At 34.7% G+C, this 20,554-nt stretch overlaps 2 protein-coding genes across 6 annotated transcripts; both read left to right on the top strand.

The window, feature by feature from the left end:
- Positions 1–273: 273 nt before the first annotated feature.
- On the top strand, positions 274–9,115 carry LOC129314064 (two-component response regulator-like APRR7). 4 transcript variants are annotated; one of them, XM_054957450.1, is made up of 9 exons: positions 275–478; positions 1,273–1,676; positions 2,037–2,198; positions 2,312–2,445; positions 2,664–2,825; positions 3,526–3,706; positions 5,209–5,626; positions 5,710–6,496; positions 8,710–9,115. In XM_054957450.1, exons 2-9 carry the CDS (start codon positions 1,322–1,324, stop codon positions 8,815–8,817), a joined length of 2,307 nt encoding a protein of 768 aa, XP_054813425.1. In that variant the 5' UTR covers positions 275–478; positions 1,273–1,321; the 3' UTR covers positions 8,818–9,115. The 4 variants fall into 4 exon arrangements, with proteins under 4 accessions (XP_054813435.1, XP_054813425.1, XP_054813430.1 ...); XM_054957455.1 differs by having other exon boundaries at positions 1,269–1,676; XM_054957460.1 differs by lacking the exon at positions 8,710–9,115 and adding an exon at positions 8,512–8,703 and having other exon boundaries at positions 274–1,676.
- A 5,931-nt stretch (positions 9,116–15,046) lies between these two features.
- Positions 15,047–19,218, top strand: LOC129305281 (WRKY transcription factor 44-like). Of its 2 annotated transcripts, none has more exons than XM_054945400.1 (7): positions 15,047–15,259; positions 15,387–15,438; positions 17,255–17,545; positions 17,642–17,749; positions 17,833–18,482; positions 18,603–18,764; positions 18,860–19,218. In XM_054945400.1, exons 3-7 carry the CDS (start codon positions 17,324–17,326, stop codon positions 19,020–19,022), a joined length of 1,305 nt encoding a protein of 434 aa, XP_054801375.1. In that variant the 5' UTR covers positions 15,047–15,259; positions 15,387–15,438; positions 17,255–17,323; the 3' UTR covers positions 19,023–19,218. The 2 variants fall into 2 exon arrangements, with proteins under 2 accessions (XP_054801375.1, XP_054801310.1); XM_054945335.1 differs by having other exon boundaries at positions 15,048–15,259; positions 17,175–17,545.
- Positions 19,219–20,554: the final 1,336 nt, after the last annotated feature.

The raw sequence follows: 20,554 nt of genomic DNA, 5'->3' as shown, positions 1-20,554 counted from the left end.
GACCAAAAATGTGTGTGTGTGTGTGTGTGGGGGGGGGGGGAGAGCAGGCCACGACGTGTTCCGCTACGTATCTTTTAAAATCCCATGTTCTGCCTCGAGCACTCCGATTAAGATTTCGTCCACGTCAGCGAGCTCCATCACAAAAAATATGACAACCTGGAAAGATCTATTCCTACGTGGCACAGCTCCGGCATTCCACACCTCCAGTTCGTCCACGTCAGCAATCTGGTTCGCCCTCCCATATCTTCTTCCTAGCAAACGTCGATGTTATCTGATTTCTTACCGCGGTCTCTCTTGGGTCTCATATTGGTCAAGCAAGCCGAAGTGAAAATTTTGTTTTATTGTTTTTTTATTTCCAAATTTGGTCCAGTAATTAAGATTTCCAGATCAAAGGAACTATTATCATGCAATTCTCCTGTTCCATGATCACTTTCCTCTCTGATGGATCTAATTAATGGCGATTAGGGAATGATCAGATGTATTAATCATTGTCTTCAATTCTTGTATTTCCCTTTGATTTTATGCTCTTTATAATGGAATATATTTGCTTCCATTTTTTTCATTTTTATATTCTTCAGTGTAAAGAACGCTGGAAAAAGAAATTGATGCATATAATTGTTCTCTTTTGGATATTCATGGTCAAACATTCATTATTTGTATGTTTACAACTGTGTTTTTTCCTTTGATACATTGTTGTGTTTGATTTTTAGTGGATTTGGGGTAACTGTCTATGGGATGACGCCAGTTGTCAACCTTCGGCTTTCTTCAGACTGCTTAGGGTTTTGAAAATGTTTATTATTGTTTTTTTATTATTATTTTTTTCAATGTTTCCAAAAATCATGGAGCTGGAAATTATTTTTCTTTAGAAAATTTGGTTTATCTTTTCGCAAGATCTATGTTTTCTTAATTTCTTTAAACCACCCCCTTGTTTGCTTAGGAGAGAGTGATAATGTTGTTGGATTTTTTTTGCTGCTTTTTTTAACTAAAGATAATTTCAAATGAAGAATATAAGAAAGGAATCTCTAATTTGCATGAAATGTGCTCAAAGCTGTGTAATTTGTCTGACAATGTGGGTATTTGATTGGTTTAAAGAGTTTCTTAGAGCATGGTGGGTATTTGATTCGCTTCGGTGTGAAAAAATCCAACCACAGATGCGCTAGTTATACTTGTCTTGATCTATTTATTATTTCACTGCATATTCAATTACTTATACTTGCATTGAGCTGGGGATCTTAATGATGATTTCGTTCACTTTTTCCTGTGATGAGGAAGGATTGTTACATTGTATGAAGCTCCTTAATACTGGCGTTTCCTAATCCAAATGATGAGGGGTGCACTGATGAGTGTTAATGGTGAAGATAAAGAATTACAAGAATTGGCGCAGCGTCTACAAGTTGGGAAGAAAATCCTTATAGATGGAGCTACCGGTGAGGAACATGGATTACATGAGAAAGATGCGTTGAAGGTTAATGGAATAGTTGAAGTAGTTAAGGCTGGACAAGGGGTGACAGTGAAAGGCCCTGTTGTCCAGCCTATAGCAAAGCAACAGACTCGAGGGGCAATTGTTTGTTGGGAGAGGTTTTTACATCTTGGATCCCTCAAGGTCTTGCTTGTGGAGAATGATAACTCTACTCGCCATGTTGTTACCGCACTACTTTGCAATTGTTGTTATGAAGGTTGGTAACTATATAACTTGCTGGATGCTTTACTTATTTGGTTAGGCAGGAACTCTGATTTAACGCCATTTGTGTTTAAACTTTTATTTGAAGTTACTTTTATTCCTTCTTGTTTCAGAATAGCCATGCCATTATTTATCGATAGTCTTTGCAATTAGATTTACGGTAGATGCCTTGCTAATGATTCATGTCTTATATCAAACTTTGTCCACTTTTGGGCATAAAATGCTTTTCTTTCCCAAAATTTATATTTTGCCTTTTATCAGAGTTTAAACAATCTATAGATATTAAAGATCAATTACTTTTCACTGCGATTGACCAATCATAATATACATATAATCTAAATTTCATATTTTTCAGTTATTGAAGCAGCAAATGGATTGCAAGCATGGAAGATGTTGGAGGATATAACTAATCATATTGATCTCATTTTAACTGAGGTGGCAATGCCTTGCTTATCAGGAATTGGTCTTCTATCCAAAATTATGGGTCACCAAACACGGAAGAACATTCCAGTGATTAGTGAGTTTTTCTGAGCGCCCATGTTGTTTTACAATAATTAATGTTAATATTTCTCATTACATTCTGTAAATAAGCTGCTCTTTTCTATGGTTTCTAATGAAACTGGTTTGCAGTGATGTCATCTCATGACTCTATGGGTTTAGTCTTTAAGTGCTTGTCAAAGGGTGCTGTTGACTTTCTTGTAAAACCCTTACGGAAGAATGAGCTTAAAAACCTTTGGCAGCATGTTTGGAGGCGATGCCATAGTGTGAGTTGACTTGATTTTTCCTTATCAATGTCACGATATCTATCCTATTTGTGGACTAGTGATGATCTACCAATCCATATATTGTTATGGATGGTACTTTAGAAAGAAAACTGCCATATCCATCCAATTTATTAAAAGATCGGATAGAATATATTGTTAAATTAAAAACCTACAACTTCCATAATTGCTCTTGATTATTCCTTTAATTTTTTCGTCAGTCTAGTGGAAGTGGGAGTGAAAGTAGCACACAAACCCAGAAGTCCATAAAATCAAAGAGTCTTGGGAAGTCGGGTAACTACACTGACAGCAATGATGAGGACAACAACAGAAGTGACGATCTGAATAGTAGGAATGGAACTGACAATGGTAGCGGAACTCAGGTATAACAGTTTCCTGTATGTTGATTTTCCTGATTCTTTTTTGGTTTATACTTATTGATGTATAACTCGTATATCTTCACTGGGCCTTAAACACTTCAAGTTGGTGCTCATAGATGTCTTTCATTTTTGTCCATTGTATAGATTGATTGCTATAGCTTTGAGGGCTTTAAAATAATCTTAATATTTCAATTTTTTTAAATTTTTTTGGGATAGGCATTAAAATATGGTGGATGATTGGATCCCATGTCTCGGATGCCATTTCCCTTCCACCTTACTTTTGGCTTATGGCTGGATCCTGAAACTGATGCTTCTGACAAAGTTGTAATCTCTTGAATTTGGTTGAGCGCTTGAGTGTCAACCACTTAATGTGCTTAATTCTTTTCCTTATTTTGTTGACCTTCTTTTTCTGAAGCATATGTTTGGCATAAACAAGGAACAAACTGAGCGAAGCTTAAGTCTGTTACAGTATTCCCATAAAACTCAGATCCTTGCTATCACCTGTTTTGCCTTACTGTCCTACTCCATAGGAAGATAATGTTAGGAAATCCAGCAAGAGGAGGATGCCAATAGAAGGCAATCTCTTGTTTTTCTTGTGCAAATTCATACAACATGGTAGCGTACAAAAGATCATGCACCAGTTTTTTTTTTTTTTTTTAAAGCAAAAGTGACTTGTAAGTTTCTTTATTTTCTCCCTTGGCAGACCTCCTGGACCAAACAAGCTGTTGAAGTTGACAGTTCCAAACAAGTGCCCCAGTGGGATCAAATAGTAGACTATCCTGATAGCACCTGTGCCCAATTCGTTCGCTCTAATGCTCAAACATGTGATGACAAGATTGTTCCTTTGGCCACAAAGTGTTGTCTCAAACATAAGCAACAAGTTGGTAAGGTTGAAAGTGCTTGGGTACACACATTACTTCCCCCTCTTCCTTTTTATAAGATATATTTAACTATTTTATACATACCAGGAAATTAGTTAATCCTCTCTCTCTCGATCCCTCTCCCTCCTTCATAAATTTATTGATTAATCCCTTTCTCTCCGCACATTTATTTTTGGGAAATTTTTGGGAAAAATATTAATTACTCCCTAAACTTTGCAAAATGTCTTATAAATAGGAAATTATAACCTTCTAAATGACACCTTATAAAAAGGAATGGAGAGAATACTGTATTATCTTTCTCTCTTTCTCATACACATACCATCCAATTTTATAGGAGTCAAATGTTATTGGTAAATATCATATGCTGTTTGGAGCTTGTCAAAACAGTTACTCTATTAACATCTATAAGTTTACAAGTGCTGGTGTCACATTAACAAGGCTTTTTCTTTTTTTGGTTGAATCAGAATGCATGAATGATGAATAAAAATTATGATTGCATTTTCTTTGGAATAACTTATGCTTGTTTTCATTATTGTGATATACTTTTGGATAATTCCTGAGGAACTTCATTTAGGTTGCATCTGATTAAACTACTTTTGTACAAGTTGTTGGATTTGTATTGAATTTTAGTTGTGCTGTAGTTTTGTTTATTGTGTCAAGGCATAATAAAACATTATAATAGAAACGTTCCTATAGTTATACTTGATTCCTGATTTAAGAATTTGTTTAGTTAATGTTTGGATCAAAACTTGCACCTGTACTTGAGCAATTTCATTGAATTAAATCATGAGAAATTTAAATTAATTAAATATACTTGTAAAGGAAGAATTTTAATTTCGAAGTTTAACATGTTGAGGCTCATAAGTAGTATTATCTCCATCACACTTGTTCTCACTAAAGCCCATAGCTCTTGAAGTGTGGACAAAGCAGAGTTCCACCTGCCTTGTGTTAAATTTCATTTGATTATGGAGAATGTGATGCGGCACAGATCAAGTTCCTTACCATTTCATCTTAAAGGCTCTAATATTATGTTAAGGACTAGTTTAACTATAAGGCTTTAAGCTATTAAGTGATTGTTCATAAATAAAATTTTATTATAATCGCCAACCACTTTGGAATTTTCACCAACCACATGACATGAAATGCAGCTTTACTATTATTCAGCTGCATTTCCTTCTTTCTTTTGTGCTTCTCCCTCCCTCAGAACTTACACCAGACATGTATGCATTAATATATATATATATATATATTATTGAAGGAGAACACTAAATGAAATTAGTGAAAGGGATCTTCTAGTTAACAATATTTCCAATGATTTGGTTGTTGATAGAGTACAATGGCATCATACAATCTATATAACCATCCCACCATGTGGGATAAGGCTTGTTGTTGTTGTTGTATATATTTGTGTGTGTATGTGTACCATGAACCCACATTCATGTATCAATGATCAATATTTTTCCTCTTATTTTGGTGACAAGACATTAATTTCGTCCTTTCCCCAGATCATTTGAAAGTCAAAGAGCTGAAAGTTGACTCAAGTAGAGAGCTTGACTTAACTTCTGACAACGGAAATGTGGTTCCCATCACTTCAGTACAAAATCAAGGTATCCATCTTGATGTAGGTTCCTCTAAATTCAATGGGCAGATTAGTAGAGGGCATCTGGATCTTAATTGTGAGAATCCATCTGGCAAGCTAAGTGCCAATGGTCCTTCGGTGTCTGATTTCATTACCAGTGAAGAATTTGAAGCCCAAAATAGAAGAACCAAGCTCTCAGATATTGAAAATAAAGCTACTAATGATGACGAGTTACCATCTCCTGAGCTCAGTTTAAAGAGACTTAGTGGAGTAAAAGAGGCTGGAATTAGAATTCAGGACAAACGGATTGTTGCAAGATGTTCAGACCTTTCATCCTTCTCAAGGTCTGATCACTCTAAGTTATTGTTTGGTGTTCTTCTGATTTATTCTTGATGCCAATATCATTCCAGCAAGTCTTCTGCTGCAGGTACAATGAAAGCTCTAACACTAAGTCTCCCGCTGAGTGTGTTCGAACTGGAAGCAACTCTCCACACGACAATAGCTTAGAAGTTACAAAGAAAGATTTATCACATGAAATTCAATCTCATTCTAATGGCAACCCTCCCCACCGGAGCTCAAATATTGATATGGGTTCCACTTCTAATAATGCTTTTCCTAAAATTAAAGTTTCAAGTGAACCAGTAGTAGCATCAACAGCCAGATGTTTGTACCAGGTATCTGCTGTCCAGCCTATAAGCAGCGACCTGTGTACCTTTCAACAAGTTGCGTTGCATAATAACAAGGATATGGCTACTGTCACAATGCTAGCACCAAAAGGAGGCACACGGAAGGATTCTCCAGCTGAGGACTTTCCTTACCAATTTGAAAACTTTGACAGTATAGCTGACAAGCATTACCTACCTGACCAAGTTGATTCAACATTAAAGGAAATAGCTGCAGCTGCACCACATTATGGGTCATCTAATGTAGTGGAATTGCTGGTTGAATGTAATTCTGGAGATAACAGTACCAAGAGAAGTGCAATGGGCGGCAACAATGGAAGCAACGGACTAAATGGGAGCAACACTGCAGTTGATGACAGAGGGACAAACATAAAGGGTGACAATGGAATTGCAGAAAATAATGGAACTGATGATGCTAGTGGGAGTGGCAATAAGAGTGCTAACAAGGTAGATCAAAGCAAGACTTCCAAAAGAGAAGCGTCCTTAAGTAAGTTTCACCGTAAGAGAAAGGAGAGTTCCATCCATAAAAAGGTAACAAACTTTTGAGTTGTTATTCCTGGGCATCAGTTAGTGATACATGAGTAGTACCTTTTTTTTTTTTTTTAATACAGCACCTAATCCACACCATTTTCTTTTTCCGCTCATTCTTTGTTTCTGAGTTTTATTTTTATCCTATCATTCCATTTTCTTGGACTTGTGTGATTAATTTGAAAATTTGATGGCTTTACATGGCTTGGAACTACGATATTGATGGGTACTTAAGTAGGATGGGGAACCCTATCCCAAGAGCTAGTTGTTGAGGTGAGAAAACCAATTCATTTAAATACCCCATTGAGCATCCCGTATTACTCAATGTGAGATTTAGTATCTTATATTACAAGTCTCCATCAATTGGCCTCCCATGGAAGTCGACACCCCATGGCACTTAACTCAACCTCCTGCCTGTCAAAACCCTCCATGAGTAGCCCTCTCAGGAGTGGTCAACAATCAGGTTCAATAACAATTAACGGGCACCTAAGTAGGATGAGGAACCTTACCCCAAAAGCTAGCTATTGAGGTGGGAAAACCAGCTCACTTAAATATTTCATTGAGCATCCCATGTTACTCAATGTGGAACTTGGTATCCCATACTATCAAGTCTCCAAAAGATACCCACGCCCATGTTTGTACATGGGCATTTCTTTGCTTATAAGCCTTCATTTGAGAAGGGTTGTGGTCCAATTTTGGACTTATATATTACTTTTTCTGCATCTATGATTATGAATTCATTAATGGTTGGAATAACATACATAATGTTATCAGTAGTGGATGGTTATGATGCTTTTTTTTTTATGCCAACATTCAAACACTTGCCATACAAGTTCAAAGGAACAGACTAGCTATCTATGATGCGTCATTTTAATTGTTTCATTTTTCTGCCTGGTTCCTTGTAAGATGCCTTTTCATTTCATCCCTTTTTAACAACTTCTTATGCTTGAATGGCACCCCAAAAAAAAAAAAAACAGAAAAAAAAAACTCTTTGTACAGTAGAATAATCACACGTATCAAACGATAATGAGGACATTCAATGATGTGATATTTCCTTTAGCATCCTTCTTAATCTTCTCCCATTGTTTAGAAGAATTTTCCATCCATTTGTGTAGAAACTGATAAACCAGTGGCATAAAGCTGTAGCTTGTTATTGTTACATTCTTGTGTTCTTTCAAGTATGATAGTATTGGAGTTGTAGGAGCAAGCAAGCCAACAATTATGCTTGGGGTAACTTGAAAGTAATTAAAGAACACAAATGAGGACACAATGAATTGAATCTGCCATCTTTTTAATATGTTATAGATTTTTGAGTTTAGCTAGAACTGGAAAGTTATTGGGATGAAATCAAGACTCTAGCTGCAATAAGACTGCCATTTAACTAACCCTATATATTGGATGACATGATATGAAGTGACATATTTAATGTTTATTCCCTCAATAGTTGTTTACTCCCTCATCAAGATTCCTGCTCGCATTTTCATCTCATTCCATGACATGGAGATCAAAGATGAATGTGAAGTTCAGATGATACTTTGATTTGATTTCCTTGAATTGAGGATGAAACAGGCTGTCTTTAAATTATCATAATGTGTACCAACTGTGGTTGATGTGAGTGGTAAAGACCCTCATCCCTTAAAAAAGTGTTTGGGATTCAATTCATAGCTTTTATATATGAAACAAACCTAGTTGTTAGAGATATATCCTTTGCCCAGAGTATTCTGAAAGATTAATTTTTGCTGTAAGCGAAGGATATTCCTAAGGTCTCATTAGACCCGATGTCTGATGCTAAATGAAAAAGGCCAATACCTCGGGGAAGTAGGAGGAGATTTGAGACCCTGTGAGAACTTGACTAGGTATTCAAGTCGGCGGATTCTTATAACTTTGACCGAACATCTTTTATTTGTTTCCAATCTTAGTACTTTAAATAACATATATTCAAAGTAAGGTTTGTTTGTCTTTGTATGACTGATGTGCTTGATGTATTTGTTAAATCCTGAATTTCTCTTTGCAATTAGGGAATATCATCCATGATAAATGCTTATGAGTAGGACATGCTAGTTTTGGGAAGGGATGTTGATACCCTGTTCACTGTGAGTGGAGCAGACTTCTGCTCTACATGTGTGATCAAATTTACCCAAAAGACGAGTGTGTCTCGTGGAACACCGGTGCACCTTTGATGCTTAAAGTCAAACTCTATATGGTTGGAATTGCAGGTCCAACATCGAAGTAGAAAGAAACCAGCTGAACAACAGCCTCGCTTTTGTGGACAATTTGTTCACAAGTCCACATACGAAAATGCACCAGAGGCAGAAGACGATTGATAGATGGCATTTGTCCGAGTGGCATAATGATAAGGACATACGGTGAAAATGGTCAAGAAGCCTTTGTGTAAAATGTGAGCATTCGTGCCTTTCACCCCTTGTGTTATTGTAAAATAGATTACTGTCACTCCAGTTTTTTTATTCGGTATCTGCGGTTCAATTTACGGCAAGGAGTCTTTTTATGGACATTGTTATGCTGACTGGACACTTTGATAACTCCCTTATAGCGACTTCAAAATTGCTAATAATCTTTCTCATTTACACTGCTGAATGAAAATGTGAATAGTTCATTCTTTGACCTTGTTACTCAAACTTAAGAGAGCTTGCATCCCGTCTCCATGGAACCTGCTTGCATATAATGGTTTCATTCTTTTACCAGTAAATCTGTTTCCAAGATGACCTAAAAATAACCGGGCTAGAATTTATTTCTATTGAGATTGGAACATTCATTTGAATTTCATGTTTAGGGAGGCTAGCACTCCTGCTCATTTGTTGGCCACTCAAGTGCAGAAGAATTTTGTATGTCGTACTTCCTTTGATGAACCCCCACCTTACTGTATTAAGGTAGTGGATGATGAAAGGGGATTGTTTGACAGACTTGACTGGCTTGTAATCATTTTTTTGATTAAGGATCTATTTTTCATTGAAAAAATAAAAAATAAAAATTGATAGTGGTACAAAGTCAGAGTTCCAAGATTCCATGCTTGTCATTTTGAAGTCATAGATATTTCTCGTACGGGGTAAGTAACCGGAGATAAATTCCTTTTGCGTTCTTGTTATTGAATAATTTATAGAAACAAAAAGATGGGGATTGTTGGGGTGTATAATATGAGTTAAATGGGAATATATTCTTCTTTTTTTCCTTTTATCAATCAACCGCATATTTAGAAATCATGGTGGACTCCGACAAATACAAGTCAAGCTAGATAAGATAAGACCACAAGGTTGACAAAGCTATGCCAATAAGTATTTAACATAGTTTCATACATAGAGCTCAAACTCAAGACAAGTAGAGTGGCACGGCTTTCCACCAGCTGAGCTCTGCACTCATTGGTCGCGATCTCACTTGTCTTTTTAATTTGATGAAACACCATCCCGCTTGGTGATTGGAAGTTTAATTCAGCAAGTAGTCTGTCAATTTTCTTTTTACATTCACGGGCTATATTTTCCCACACCAGTATGAACACGAGTTTGCTTTAGAGCCAACTGATGTCTGCATCTGAGAATGAGAATATGTTCATGACTGCAAATGAGTCTAGCTCATTCTTTATCCAGAACATGAGCTGTTACGGACTGAATTGACACATTAAATCATGCTTCAATGATTAAAAACACATTCTCATCTCTAGAAAATAAACAGAGATGTGAAGAGGTAGAAAACTTCTAGCACATTGGAAAAGAAATACAAGGACAACCAAATCCCTTGAACACAGCGTTTAGTTGAGTTCCAAATTGCTGGTCATCTTGTCGTTGGAATTCAACCAATATTGAAAGTGTATGCCGTAAGTAATGAATATTCTATTGTCAAAATTGAGTCCATTTCTGGACTTCCTTAGGCCGATTGCATTTTTTACAAATCATAACGCACGACGCCGAATTAGTCGTAGCCCTTTTAAACTAACTTTGCCATGAAGTTAATTCTATTAGAATATGTTGAGCTTGAGTATCTTTAGCAAGAAGTCGAAAATAAACTGAAAGGGAAATATTTTCCTGGGAAAGATGTAATTTAAATTCATAGTGAAGTTCCGTGGAAACTATAGACATTAGCCCTCGGACATTTGCAGCCTGGACATCCATCAATAAACAATGACGAGTCAGGATAACGATGCTTGTGGGCCAATTGGACAGATAAAGTTGGTACTAGATTTATGCCTTCCTCAATTTTGAAAACAGAAACATTTTTATTTCAAAAAAAAAAAATTCGTTATGTTGAAGTATTGAACCCTTTCCTCCCCTACCGTTGCTATTTGAACTAACGTCAATTATAAGTAGTTATTTTTTAAGGTTAAATGAGTAAAGATAGGAGATTTTGTTATCTTGCTGGGCACACCATTCAATTAGGAGGGGAACACAACCATGCAGAATATTTGTCTGATTTCTCTTTCAGTTTTTCCTCCAATTTATTTATGTCTATTTTTGTCATTATCAAATTTTGGGATTTTTTTTGGATAATAAATGTTGTAATTTTATTTTGCCTTTAAATTAATAAAACAAAATTCTCTAAGCAAACAAGCTATATAGTACGTAAATCTAGTGATAAGCGTTTGTAATTGGAAAGATTGGATGTTTAGAGTTTCAAATATGACTCTGAGGTTAAATTTTGTGAAATAAGAAAAAAAAATCTCTTTTTATTTAACATTCGACATTCATTTTTTGATTGGAAATCATGGAGAGCGACGTGAGAGCCAGGTGATTCTGTAAAATGGGCTGGGGATTGCTTATCCAACTAGAAAATGGGGACGTACAACTACCAGTCATACCTGCCACGTGTCAATCTTCCACGCGTGTCCCACCTAACGTTCCGAAGCCTCACCTAATCTTCAAACCCCACCCCACAACAAACCCTAATTTCATTTAGTCCCCTGTATGTATCTTCACTGTCCTCTTGTATTTTACATACTACAGTGTTTTTTTTTTCCTGAAAAATAATTTTAGCATATTATGCTCTAAATCGGATATCTTAGATCTTTGACTCAAATTAATTTAGTCGCTAGCTTGTGGACATTTCCTTGAAAGGCACATATCTTTCACTTGGATTTAATTGGTGTTGTATACAATGCCTTGAACTTTTGGCATATAATTAGCGATCCTGCCTGTTCATGAAGTACATCAATTTAACAGTCCTTATAGCATCCTAGTTTTTTGGGTTAAAAAAAAACCACAGCGTTCTAGTTTTGAATTTCGTTTTAATTGAATCAAAGTTGGATTGCAAAAGGATGTAGTATTTTTGTGTTGATGTTATGGCTAAAATTAAATAAGACGGCCAAAATTGTTGAAAGCCAAAACAAAGGTAAATAAATAGTCATCAGATACAAAAGTTTAATATATCAACACTCTATAATGTGTTAAATGTTAATATGTAATTAAAACGTAAAAATTTGACAACGACTGATCAAGTGGCACGAACAACGCTTTCATTTTATTTAAGAATCAATTAAACAGTTCAACAACAACATGCAGTAATAACGCTATACAATACTTCCTCTATCCTAAATTATAAAGTATTTTCTTTAAAAAAATTCATTTTAAAATATAAGATATTTTGAATAGATTAAGATTTCATTAAATACATCATTTTTAATATCATCTTTTCTCTCTCTATAATTAATTTTCATTCATTATCTTTCAATAAATTAAATGATAGATATTTTTAAATGTTTATATTTTTTTTAGAAAGATAATATTGTTAAATATATTTAATAAAATTTATTAATATATAAAATTTTATCTTAAAATGTCTTATAATTTGAGTGAAGGGAGTACTATACAACAACAACAACAACAATAATAATTAGTAAAGTAATAACTGCAAATTAATTAATAAAATATTTGTAAAAAAGCTTATAAATATTAGTTTAATTTGTAAAGATTTGATATAAATAATAACACCATTAATATAATAAATAATAATAACCTTGTTAATAGGTGATTCATAAATAATTTGATAAGTGTTGTTTGAATTTGTAGATACACTCCTGCTGTAGTAAGCCTCGAATTCAATACAGGTAAACTTTTACTTAAAATACAAATGCCAAAGAAGGAGAAGCTGTCGTGACTGATGAGAAATTGCAACTCGAATTGCAGTTGCAGGTCTTAAATTGTATGCCTGCGTGGAGCCCGACAACCATGCAGAACTCAGACTCTTCACCGCGTTTGGACATCGCTATCATGTTTTGGAAGGCATGTACCCCACGCTTCTTTGATTCCAATTAACGTATAGTTTTTGATAAAATTTAAACCTAATTGTGCTTTTTAATATAGCCATGTGATGCCTCATGATATTTTTTATTAGTTAATTCATATCAAATCATAGAAACAATTCTCCTTAAATGATTTTTTTCGAATTCTAGTTCTGAAGGGGTTGAGATCATCGCATTTAACGTTGACACGTAATTATCTTTGAAGTCACAAGTTATGATCAAATACAATGTAGCCTAGAGGCTGGATTGATCTGCTTTTTCAGATATCTATTACTGTTTAAGGTCCAAAAAAAAAAACATCTATTACTGGCATGTGCGTTTAAAAAATGTATCTTGCAAGTGGGGTCGCTCCGCATATCCGCATATCTCAGTCCTTAGATCTTTTTTTGTTCTTCTTTCTAGGGATGCAGGATCCAATTTTTGTCATGAAAGAGGATGGCCTTATAATAAGAAATCAAATTAACCCAGGGCTTACGGCAGTGATAATAAATAATAATCATAAAAACTTGCGTGACCTAATAAAAAACTTTTTTCTTACTTATAGGAATGAGGCGATAAAAATTTTAAATTTTAATAGTAATAATAATTGTAAATTTTCCCGTGATTCGAGAAATAATACTCTTTTTGTTTCATATATATATATATATATAATATTTTTAATTGACTCACTCAAACTAATAAAAATTAATTATTTAATTAAAAGTAAAGTAACATTTTAATTTTAATTTTAATTATTATACATAAAAAATAACTATTTTTTAAGTAAATTAATGAGAGTATTTATTTGTTTCTCTTTTTAATATAATAGGGATATAATTGTTTATTCATTAAAAAAATGCTAATAACATTTTATATTTAGGAATAAAAAAAATTTAAAAATTTTTTTATATATGAGAATGGAAAAAATAAGTGTTAAATTTAAATTTTCTAACATTTTTCTCTTACCATGATAGCCAAAAGACAAGATGGAAATTTGGCAAAAAAAGAAAAACGAGATGCCAATAGATTTAAAACTTGAAATACATCTAAATTTAAGGATGATATTCATAAGGAACGTTGTAATTAAAGGAAGATTGATTCGCAATTGTCTAAAACTACAAAATACTAATTTTTTTCGGTGAAAAGACTTGATGATGATATTTTATCTTCCTGTTATTTTAAATACTTAAGCAGTAATTCTAATTCCTGAGAAAAACAATTGAAGATATTAACACTAATTTATACAGTAATGTTAATCTAGTCTATTGTTTTTTTAAGTAAGATGTAGATACTTAATCTTATATATTTAATATATTTTTATTTAATTAAATTAAAATAAATGAATTTTAACTTGTTAATAATATTAATAACAAAAATTTATTATAGAATAAATAATTTAAAAATAGTGTGCATGTTTTGATTTCATGCAAACAAACACCTGAAACATATAAAGTTGAGTATATAAATTTTTCTCTTAAAAAAATTATCACTTGCCTTTAATAAAATTACTTTTAATAAAAGATACACATGAACAACAACAAAAATTGTCATAATCAGAATTGGGTTTAGCGAAGTGAATTGATATCTCACAACATGAAAATTAATGTTTGAATTCTCATTATAAGAGTTATAAAATTACTTTTTCAATGCATCTGTATTTAAATTATTAAATTTTATATTCACAATAAAACCATCAACGTCGTTAACTTTTAACCATCGTATATACACTAAAAAAAAAATTTACGAACACTTTTTGCTTTAGATTATTAGATTTTTTTATTGACATTTTTCTTTTTATATTTTAACCTTTTTAAGCTATTGAATACTAACTCTCTCTCTCTTTTTCGAATCATTGAATAATAACTCAGCCGGTAATTTTTTCTATACATACAAAAAGTCAACGAAATAACGCTTTTACCCTGCCTTACCGCGGGTTGTGTAGAGTTGTAGTGAGAACAAATTAGTCTTTTCATATGACCAAGCATAGCAGCACGTACTCTGCATTAATCGCCCATAAAGTTAGACAGCGCCATCTGTAGCGTCAGCTTTTAACAAATGGCTCAGAAACGGCTATGCGGCGACAGACGTCAGATTCTTACCCAATCGGATTCGAAGTGTCTTCCACGCGCAGCCTCTGCAAGTGGAAAGTCCCCCACCCCGCGATGTCATAGTATCATATCGGAGGGTCAAAGTTTTCGGAGGAAAAAGTTAGTTGGGCCTCCGCCTCCCGTTTTGGGGGTTGGCTTCCACTCTCCAGCTGCTAACCACCAATCCCAAATTTCACATTCCCAATCCCATCATTAATTAATGATCAAATTTTATTTTTAAAAAGATCAATAATTTCTTGTACTGAACAATATTTAACAGGTGGCAATTTTCGTATTATTTCAACAACAGTTCGGAGCTACAGAGACCCAGAATAGTATAAACCCCTTTCCCTCTCTCTGACCGCGCTTGTTTTCGTATAAGGAAGCCTCTGGATTCTAAGAATTTTAGAACACGAAAGAAGACAAGAACCCTAGTGATAGTGTATTTTGTGCTGCGTAAGTTGTTTCCTTCGCAAGGCTCTAACTAATTCTTGTGCTCATGAGGCGTTCCTGTTCTTATTAAAATGTTTTCTTTATTTCGATTATTAGTTTTCTTTATAAAACTCGGGGTTTTGAAATGCAGATGGTTGAGCGCAATTTTTTTTTTCGCCTTCCGGTGGCTTCTTGACTTTCTGGTTAGTATCACTTCCTTCCTTATTTCATCTTCCATTCCAACATTTTTTTCTTTAATTGGAAGAAACCAGCGGTTTGAAAAAGGCAGAAACTAGAAGGAAAACAGAATATTACTATTTCAGTGTTAGCTTTTTATGTACCTGCTTGGTGCATACTTCTCTGGCTTTCCTGGATTCTGCATAGTTCATGTCCACTGGCTCAAGTTCTGGGGTGTAAAAGAGAGGATTGTATAAGTAGATTAGTTCTTTAGACTATTGTGATTCCCCACCCCCCCCCCCCGGCAAAGTTCCATTTTGGACAGTCATTATAGGCTGCTGGTTTTTTCTGCTGTGCACTATCCCAATCAAATAAATGCCCTGGAGGGACAAAGCTTCTTTGTTTGTATTGGGATAGTGCAGAGCAGAAAAAATTAGCAGCTATACAATCAAGTAAATGCCCTGGAGGGACAAAGCTTCTTTGCTTGTTTTAATAGAATGTGCTTTTTGTTATAATATTCACTGGCATTACACAGATAATGCGACAAGTCACTTAGAAGAGGTAATTCCCTGATGAAACCAGGAAACTTTTTTCCATGTGGGAGCTGAGGTTTGGTTCTTTTTGATGACATTTCGAGGACATGCGGTCTTTACATGGTTCCATATTCAGGATTATGAACTGAAATGTCCAAAGTATGCCCCTTTGTAAGTTAGAGGCCTACATAATGTTGATCGTTTCTCCAATCATGGGAGTACAGTATAAGCTTGATTGCGGAGAGGACAACTGATAAATTTCATGTTTTCATTTATGCAAATATTCAACTCCAGTTGTCAACAATGTTCCCAACTTGAAATTTGAGGATGCCGCTATAAAGGTTTAGATGGTTTGATCATTCCTTAGACCCTTCAAATCTTCCCTCTAGTGTGTGGACGTGGATTGAGAATTCCTCATCTGAGAGTCGTGGTGCTTGTAAATAGCTCTTGGTTTGCACTTACTAGGGATAGTATGTTCTACATTATTAATTATCAGACTAGATTTGAGTTCATGTTTCTGTTTTCACTGACTTTCCGCTCAGCCAATGTAAAAGATATCCAAGAAGTTGAAAATTCCCAGTTTGATGACCCAAATTGAAAGCAAATAACTTGCTCTTCCGTTCCTTCCTTCAGAGCAACAAAAGCTCAAGAGGAATAAAACTTTTCATGTCTTGTATACTTTTTGTCTACGACCAAAAAGCTATGCCTATTTATGTTGTTTGTGAATGTAAATGCAAAATTGTGGAACATTATTGCTGGTTATAGGTTGGTTCAGTTGCAGCAAAAATAAGGTGGTCGTAGTGTTATGATTTTTATCCTCAAACATACAACAACAACAACAACAACAACAACAACAACAACACAGGTGGGGTTGGCTACATGGATTGCAAGACGTCATTGTGCTTATCATTTATCAAGTTTTTAGGAATATTATTAATTAAGAGATCGCATTCAATAACTTCTAAGAGTGTTCTCTTAGGCCTTCCTCTACCCTTCTTAATCGGACTCTTAAAGTTATATGTTCCACTCTTCTCACTGGTGCCTCCCTTGGTCTTCTTTGTACTTTATCCTCAAACATACTAACTGCAAAATTATATTTCAGTGCGGTTTTCTATCTTTAATCAGCTCTGTAGCATAGGTCATACTTTTAAGTGAAAATTTGATTGGAAATCGCAATCAAATCTTTTGCTTTCTTACCTTCATAATGTTATCTAATTATTATCCTACAGTTTTGGCGGTGAAGAGATTTATTTTCACCTTGGGTCAGTTGGAGTCAAATTGTCATCAGAAGTTTTCTGCTCAATTTCAGCGTCCATAACCAGGAGTTTTGGATTTAAAAAAGGATCAACCTTTGAAGAAAAATATATAGTAATTGAGGATGGATGTTGAGGAAGCAGAAAGGGTGGTTGTTGCCAAACCAGTAGCTTCAAGGCCTACTTGCCCCCCTTTTAGATCCTTCTCCGAGCTACTTGCAGGTGCCATCAATGCCTCTCCATCTATTGAATCTTCTCAAGCCACAGTTTCAGCCATTAGACCAAAGACTGTGAGGTTCAAGCCAGCCGTGAATCGCCCACCTCCTGCTGGGTTTATTTCTTCTGAGGTAAACTTTCAGTTCACTTGTCTGAAATACAAACTTGCTTATGTCTGGACTTCCTGAATCTTGATTTCTCATATGTGGTAGTTTTGCCACTTTTAGGCTAACCCATCTTACAAAAATCATAGACCAGACACTAATCAAACAGTTGTTTACAAGCCTACGGCTAAGCTTGTCTCCAAGGCCACTGTTTCTCTTTTGGCAAATATGGTCAGTATTAAATGTATTTCTTCATAAGACTATGTTGCTCATGTGAGATTGTGTTGATGAGTTCTTTTTTTCATTCACTTAAGGGAAACTATAGTACCAGTCATAGCCAGCAGTTTCAACTTCCCAATCCGGAGAAACTGAGGACAAATTTGAGCTCAATTCATCACCAGAATAATAACACCCCAAGCGCTGAATCAAATCAAGCAATTGTATGTTACAAGATGGTACAACAGAGCCCAGAGGAGGACCAGAAAACTTCACCATCTACTAGTAATTGTGGTGATAGACCTTGTTATGATGGGTATAACTGGAGGAAATATGGCCAGAAGCAAGTGAAAGGAAGCGAGTATCCAAGGAGTTATTACAAATGCACGCATCCTAATTGCCCAGTGAAGAAGAAGGTTGAAAGATCATTTGATGGGCAGATTGCAGAAATTGTGTATAAAGGGGAGCACAACCATTCAAAGCCCCAGCCTCCTAAGCGCAACTCATTAGGGACACAAGGATCAGGAATCGTGCCTGATGGATTGGGTGAAGATACTAATTGTAATAACCATTTATGGGTTAATCCTAGCGGTGAGAGGAATGAAAATAGAATAGAGAACCAGAGTGACGCTGGTTATCTTGTCAAAGTTGGAGGGAGCCCTGAGAATTCACATGTTCAAAGTGAGGAATGTGAGGAAGGAAGCAAGGGAAATGAAGTGGAGGTAGATGAACCCAAAAGTAAAAGAAGGTAAGAGGCCAGTTCAATGAGAATCAGCTTATTTCCATTGTAGTTAATTGAAATACCAGACAACTCCGTTGATGCATGTCATCAGGTTTTTCAATAAACACAGTTGATCTTTCCATTCAGGAAAAACGAGAATCAATCCCATGAAGTAGTAGCAGTAGCAGAGGAAGGTTTAGTGGAGCCTCAAGTGGTGGTTCAGAGTTCTACAGATTCTGATGTGCTTGGAGACGGCTTTCGCTGGAGGAAATATGGACAGAAGGTTGTGAAGGGCAATCCATATCCCAGGTTCATACTTGCATTCTCGTTCACTTGATTATGTTTTCCAGCATCAGTTTTTAGCTTACAATGAGTTTTCATGACAACTCAAATTCGTATTGCAGAAGTTATTATAGATGCACTAACATAAAGTGCAGCGCCCGGAAACATGTGGAAAGATCAATAGATGACCCAAAAGCATTTATCACTACTTACGAGGGGAAACACAACCATGAGATGCCACGCAAAGCTATAGGTGCTGTGGCTTCTGAGAAAGTCAAGCAATGATTAACTCATCGACAGGGAAACAACAGTAGAATCCACTATTTAGTCTTCAAGTTCAGAAAACAACAATGAAAATATGAAATGGCATTTGTATTATGGAGCCAATGAATGACCTTATAAGAGCTTGTTCTGATATCAGTGTCAGTACATTCTTTCCTTTCTTGCCTAAATAATAATATATCTTATTAGATTTGGTCCAGGACCTGATTTATTTTCTTTTATTGTTGGAGTTTTATGAGGCATGGCCTGTACCCTATTGCCTGAATATTCTTATCAGTAAGAATTAGCTTATTATTTGGGAATAATGGGTGAACTCGTTTTGCTCATTTGGTTGAACTAAAGAGCAATGAACAAGCTTTAAAGGCTTCGTATCCCAATAACTCCAGTTCTTGGGGCGGAAAAAAACTTATATACTTAATCTTATATGTTTAAGATGAGTGTTTTTAATTAAATCATGACATATGTAACATTTATTGATTATTTATTTTATGATAAATTTTTATTATTAATATTATTAACACGTTAAAATCTATTTGTTTTGATTTAATTGAATAAAAATACCTTAAATATATAAGGTTAAGTATTCATTTTATCAATGATCAATGAAGTGGGGATTTGGACAAGTATTTGTTATTTGTTTTGGATATGTTACTGACAATATCAATCACATTTTAGTCGAGGATCGAAATGTTGTCTTGGATCATGTTTATAGGAAAAATAATGAATGTGTTAATTTAAAATCTCAATAATTTTGCATTTCACTGGCCCATGTAAGAGGTTAATTAAAGGAGTCTAATTATATGGTTACCTACTTAGCTTCATATTTCCATGAATAGGTTATGGGCGAAAGAAAAGAATACATATATCCGTACCGATTGTGTTCCAAGAACAAGCTTGCTTTGTTTGATTGATGTAGTAATTTTTTTTTTTTAAATATAGATTTGATTGATATAATATGATAATCTATACACAGCACTTTGTTAGAGGCAGACTTTTCAACGAGCCACAGTAGAAAGCCATCTTCGGGAGACCCGGCCAACCATAACCCTGACGGCTGAGGCCCCAATGACCTATTATCTACTATTTAAGCTCTTTTTTCGTTAGCTTATTTATATCTATGCTGCGTGTTTACATATTACCCCCTTCATTTATAAATATAAAATATTTTTTAAAAAATTAAATATTAAAAAATATAAAATATTTTTAATATTTTAAGGTGTAATCATTATCTTTTTTTAAAAGTATTCTGTTAATAATAATTTTATATTTATTGTAGGGTGTTAATAAAAATAAATATAAAAAATAAAATTAATTTAAAAATAAATAACTATTTTATTAAAAAATAAAATTTAATTAAAAATGACTTTGGAGTATTATTTAGTAAAACAAAATTTTTTTTTGTACATTTGTATATTGCGCTGTACTGACATGGTATCAACAGCTGCTTATCTTAAGGTCGAGATGCTTACATTAAAAGTTTTGTTTCTTAATGATAGCCAGCTGTCCGCTGATTGTTTCTGGAAGCTAGTTATTGC

This window comes from Prosopis cineraria, unplaced genomic scaffold (genome assembly GCF_029017545.1).
Source record: "Prosopis cineraria cultivar Desert tree isolate PC_DT_omini unplaced genomic scaffold, ASM2901754v1 PC1, whole genome shotgun sequence".
Lineage (NCBI taxonomy): Eukaryota > Viridiplantae > Streptophyta > Magnoliopsida > Fabales > Fabaceae > Prosopis > Prosopis cineraria.
The sequence above is the reverse complement of the archived record's forward strand: the minus strand, read 5'-3'. Positions and strand labels throughout refer to the sequence as shown.

Bases quoted from the DNA above. Each gene is read 5' to 3' on its own strand.
- LOC129314064 (XM_054957450.1), top strand. From the start codon at position 1,322: ATGATGAGGGGTGCACTGATGAGTGTTAATGGTGAAGATAAAGAATTA. The intron at 2,199-2,311 runs GTGAGTTTTTCT...ACTGGTTTGCAG, and splicing joins GAAGAACATTCCAGTGATTA to TGATGTCATCTCATGACTCT. The intron at 6,497-8,709 runs GTAACAAACTTT...TTGGAATTGCAG, and splicing joins AGAGTTCCATCCATAAAAAG to GTCCAACATCGAAGTAGAAA.
- LOC129305281 (XM_054945400.1), top strand. From the start codon at position 17,324: ATGGATGTTGAGGAAGCAGAAAGGGTGGTTGTTGCCAAACCAGTAGCT. The intron at 17,546-17,641 runs GTAAACTTTCAG...TGCCACTTTTAG, and splicing joins CTGGGTTTATTTCTTCTGAG to GCTAACCCATCTTACAAAAA. The intron at 18,765-18,859 runs GTTCATACTTGC...TTCGTATTGCAG, and splicing joins AAGGGCAATCCATATCCCAG to AAGTTATTATAGATGCACTA.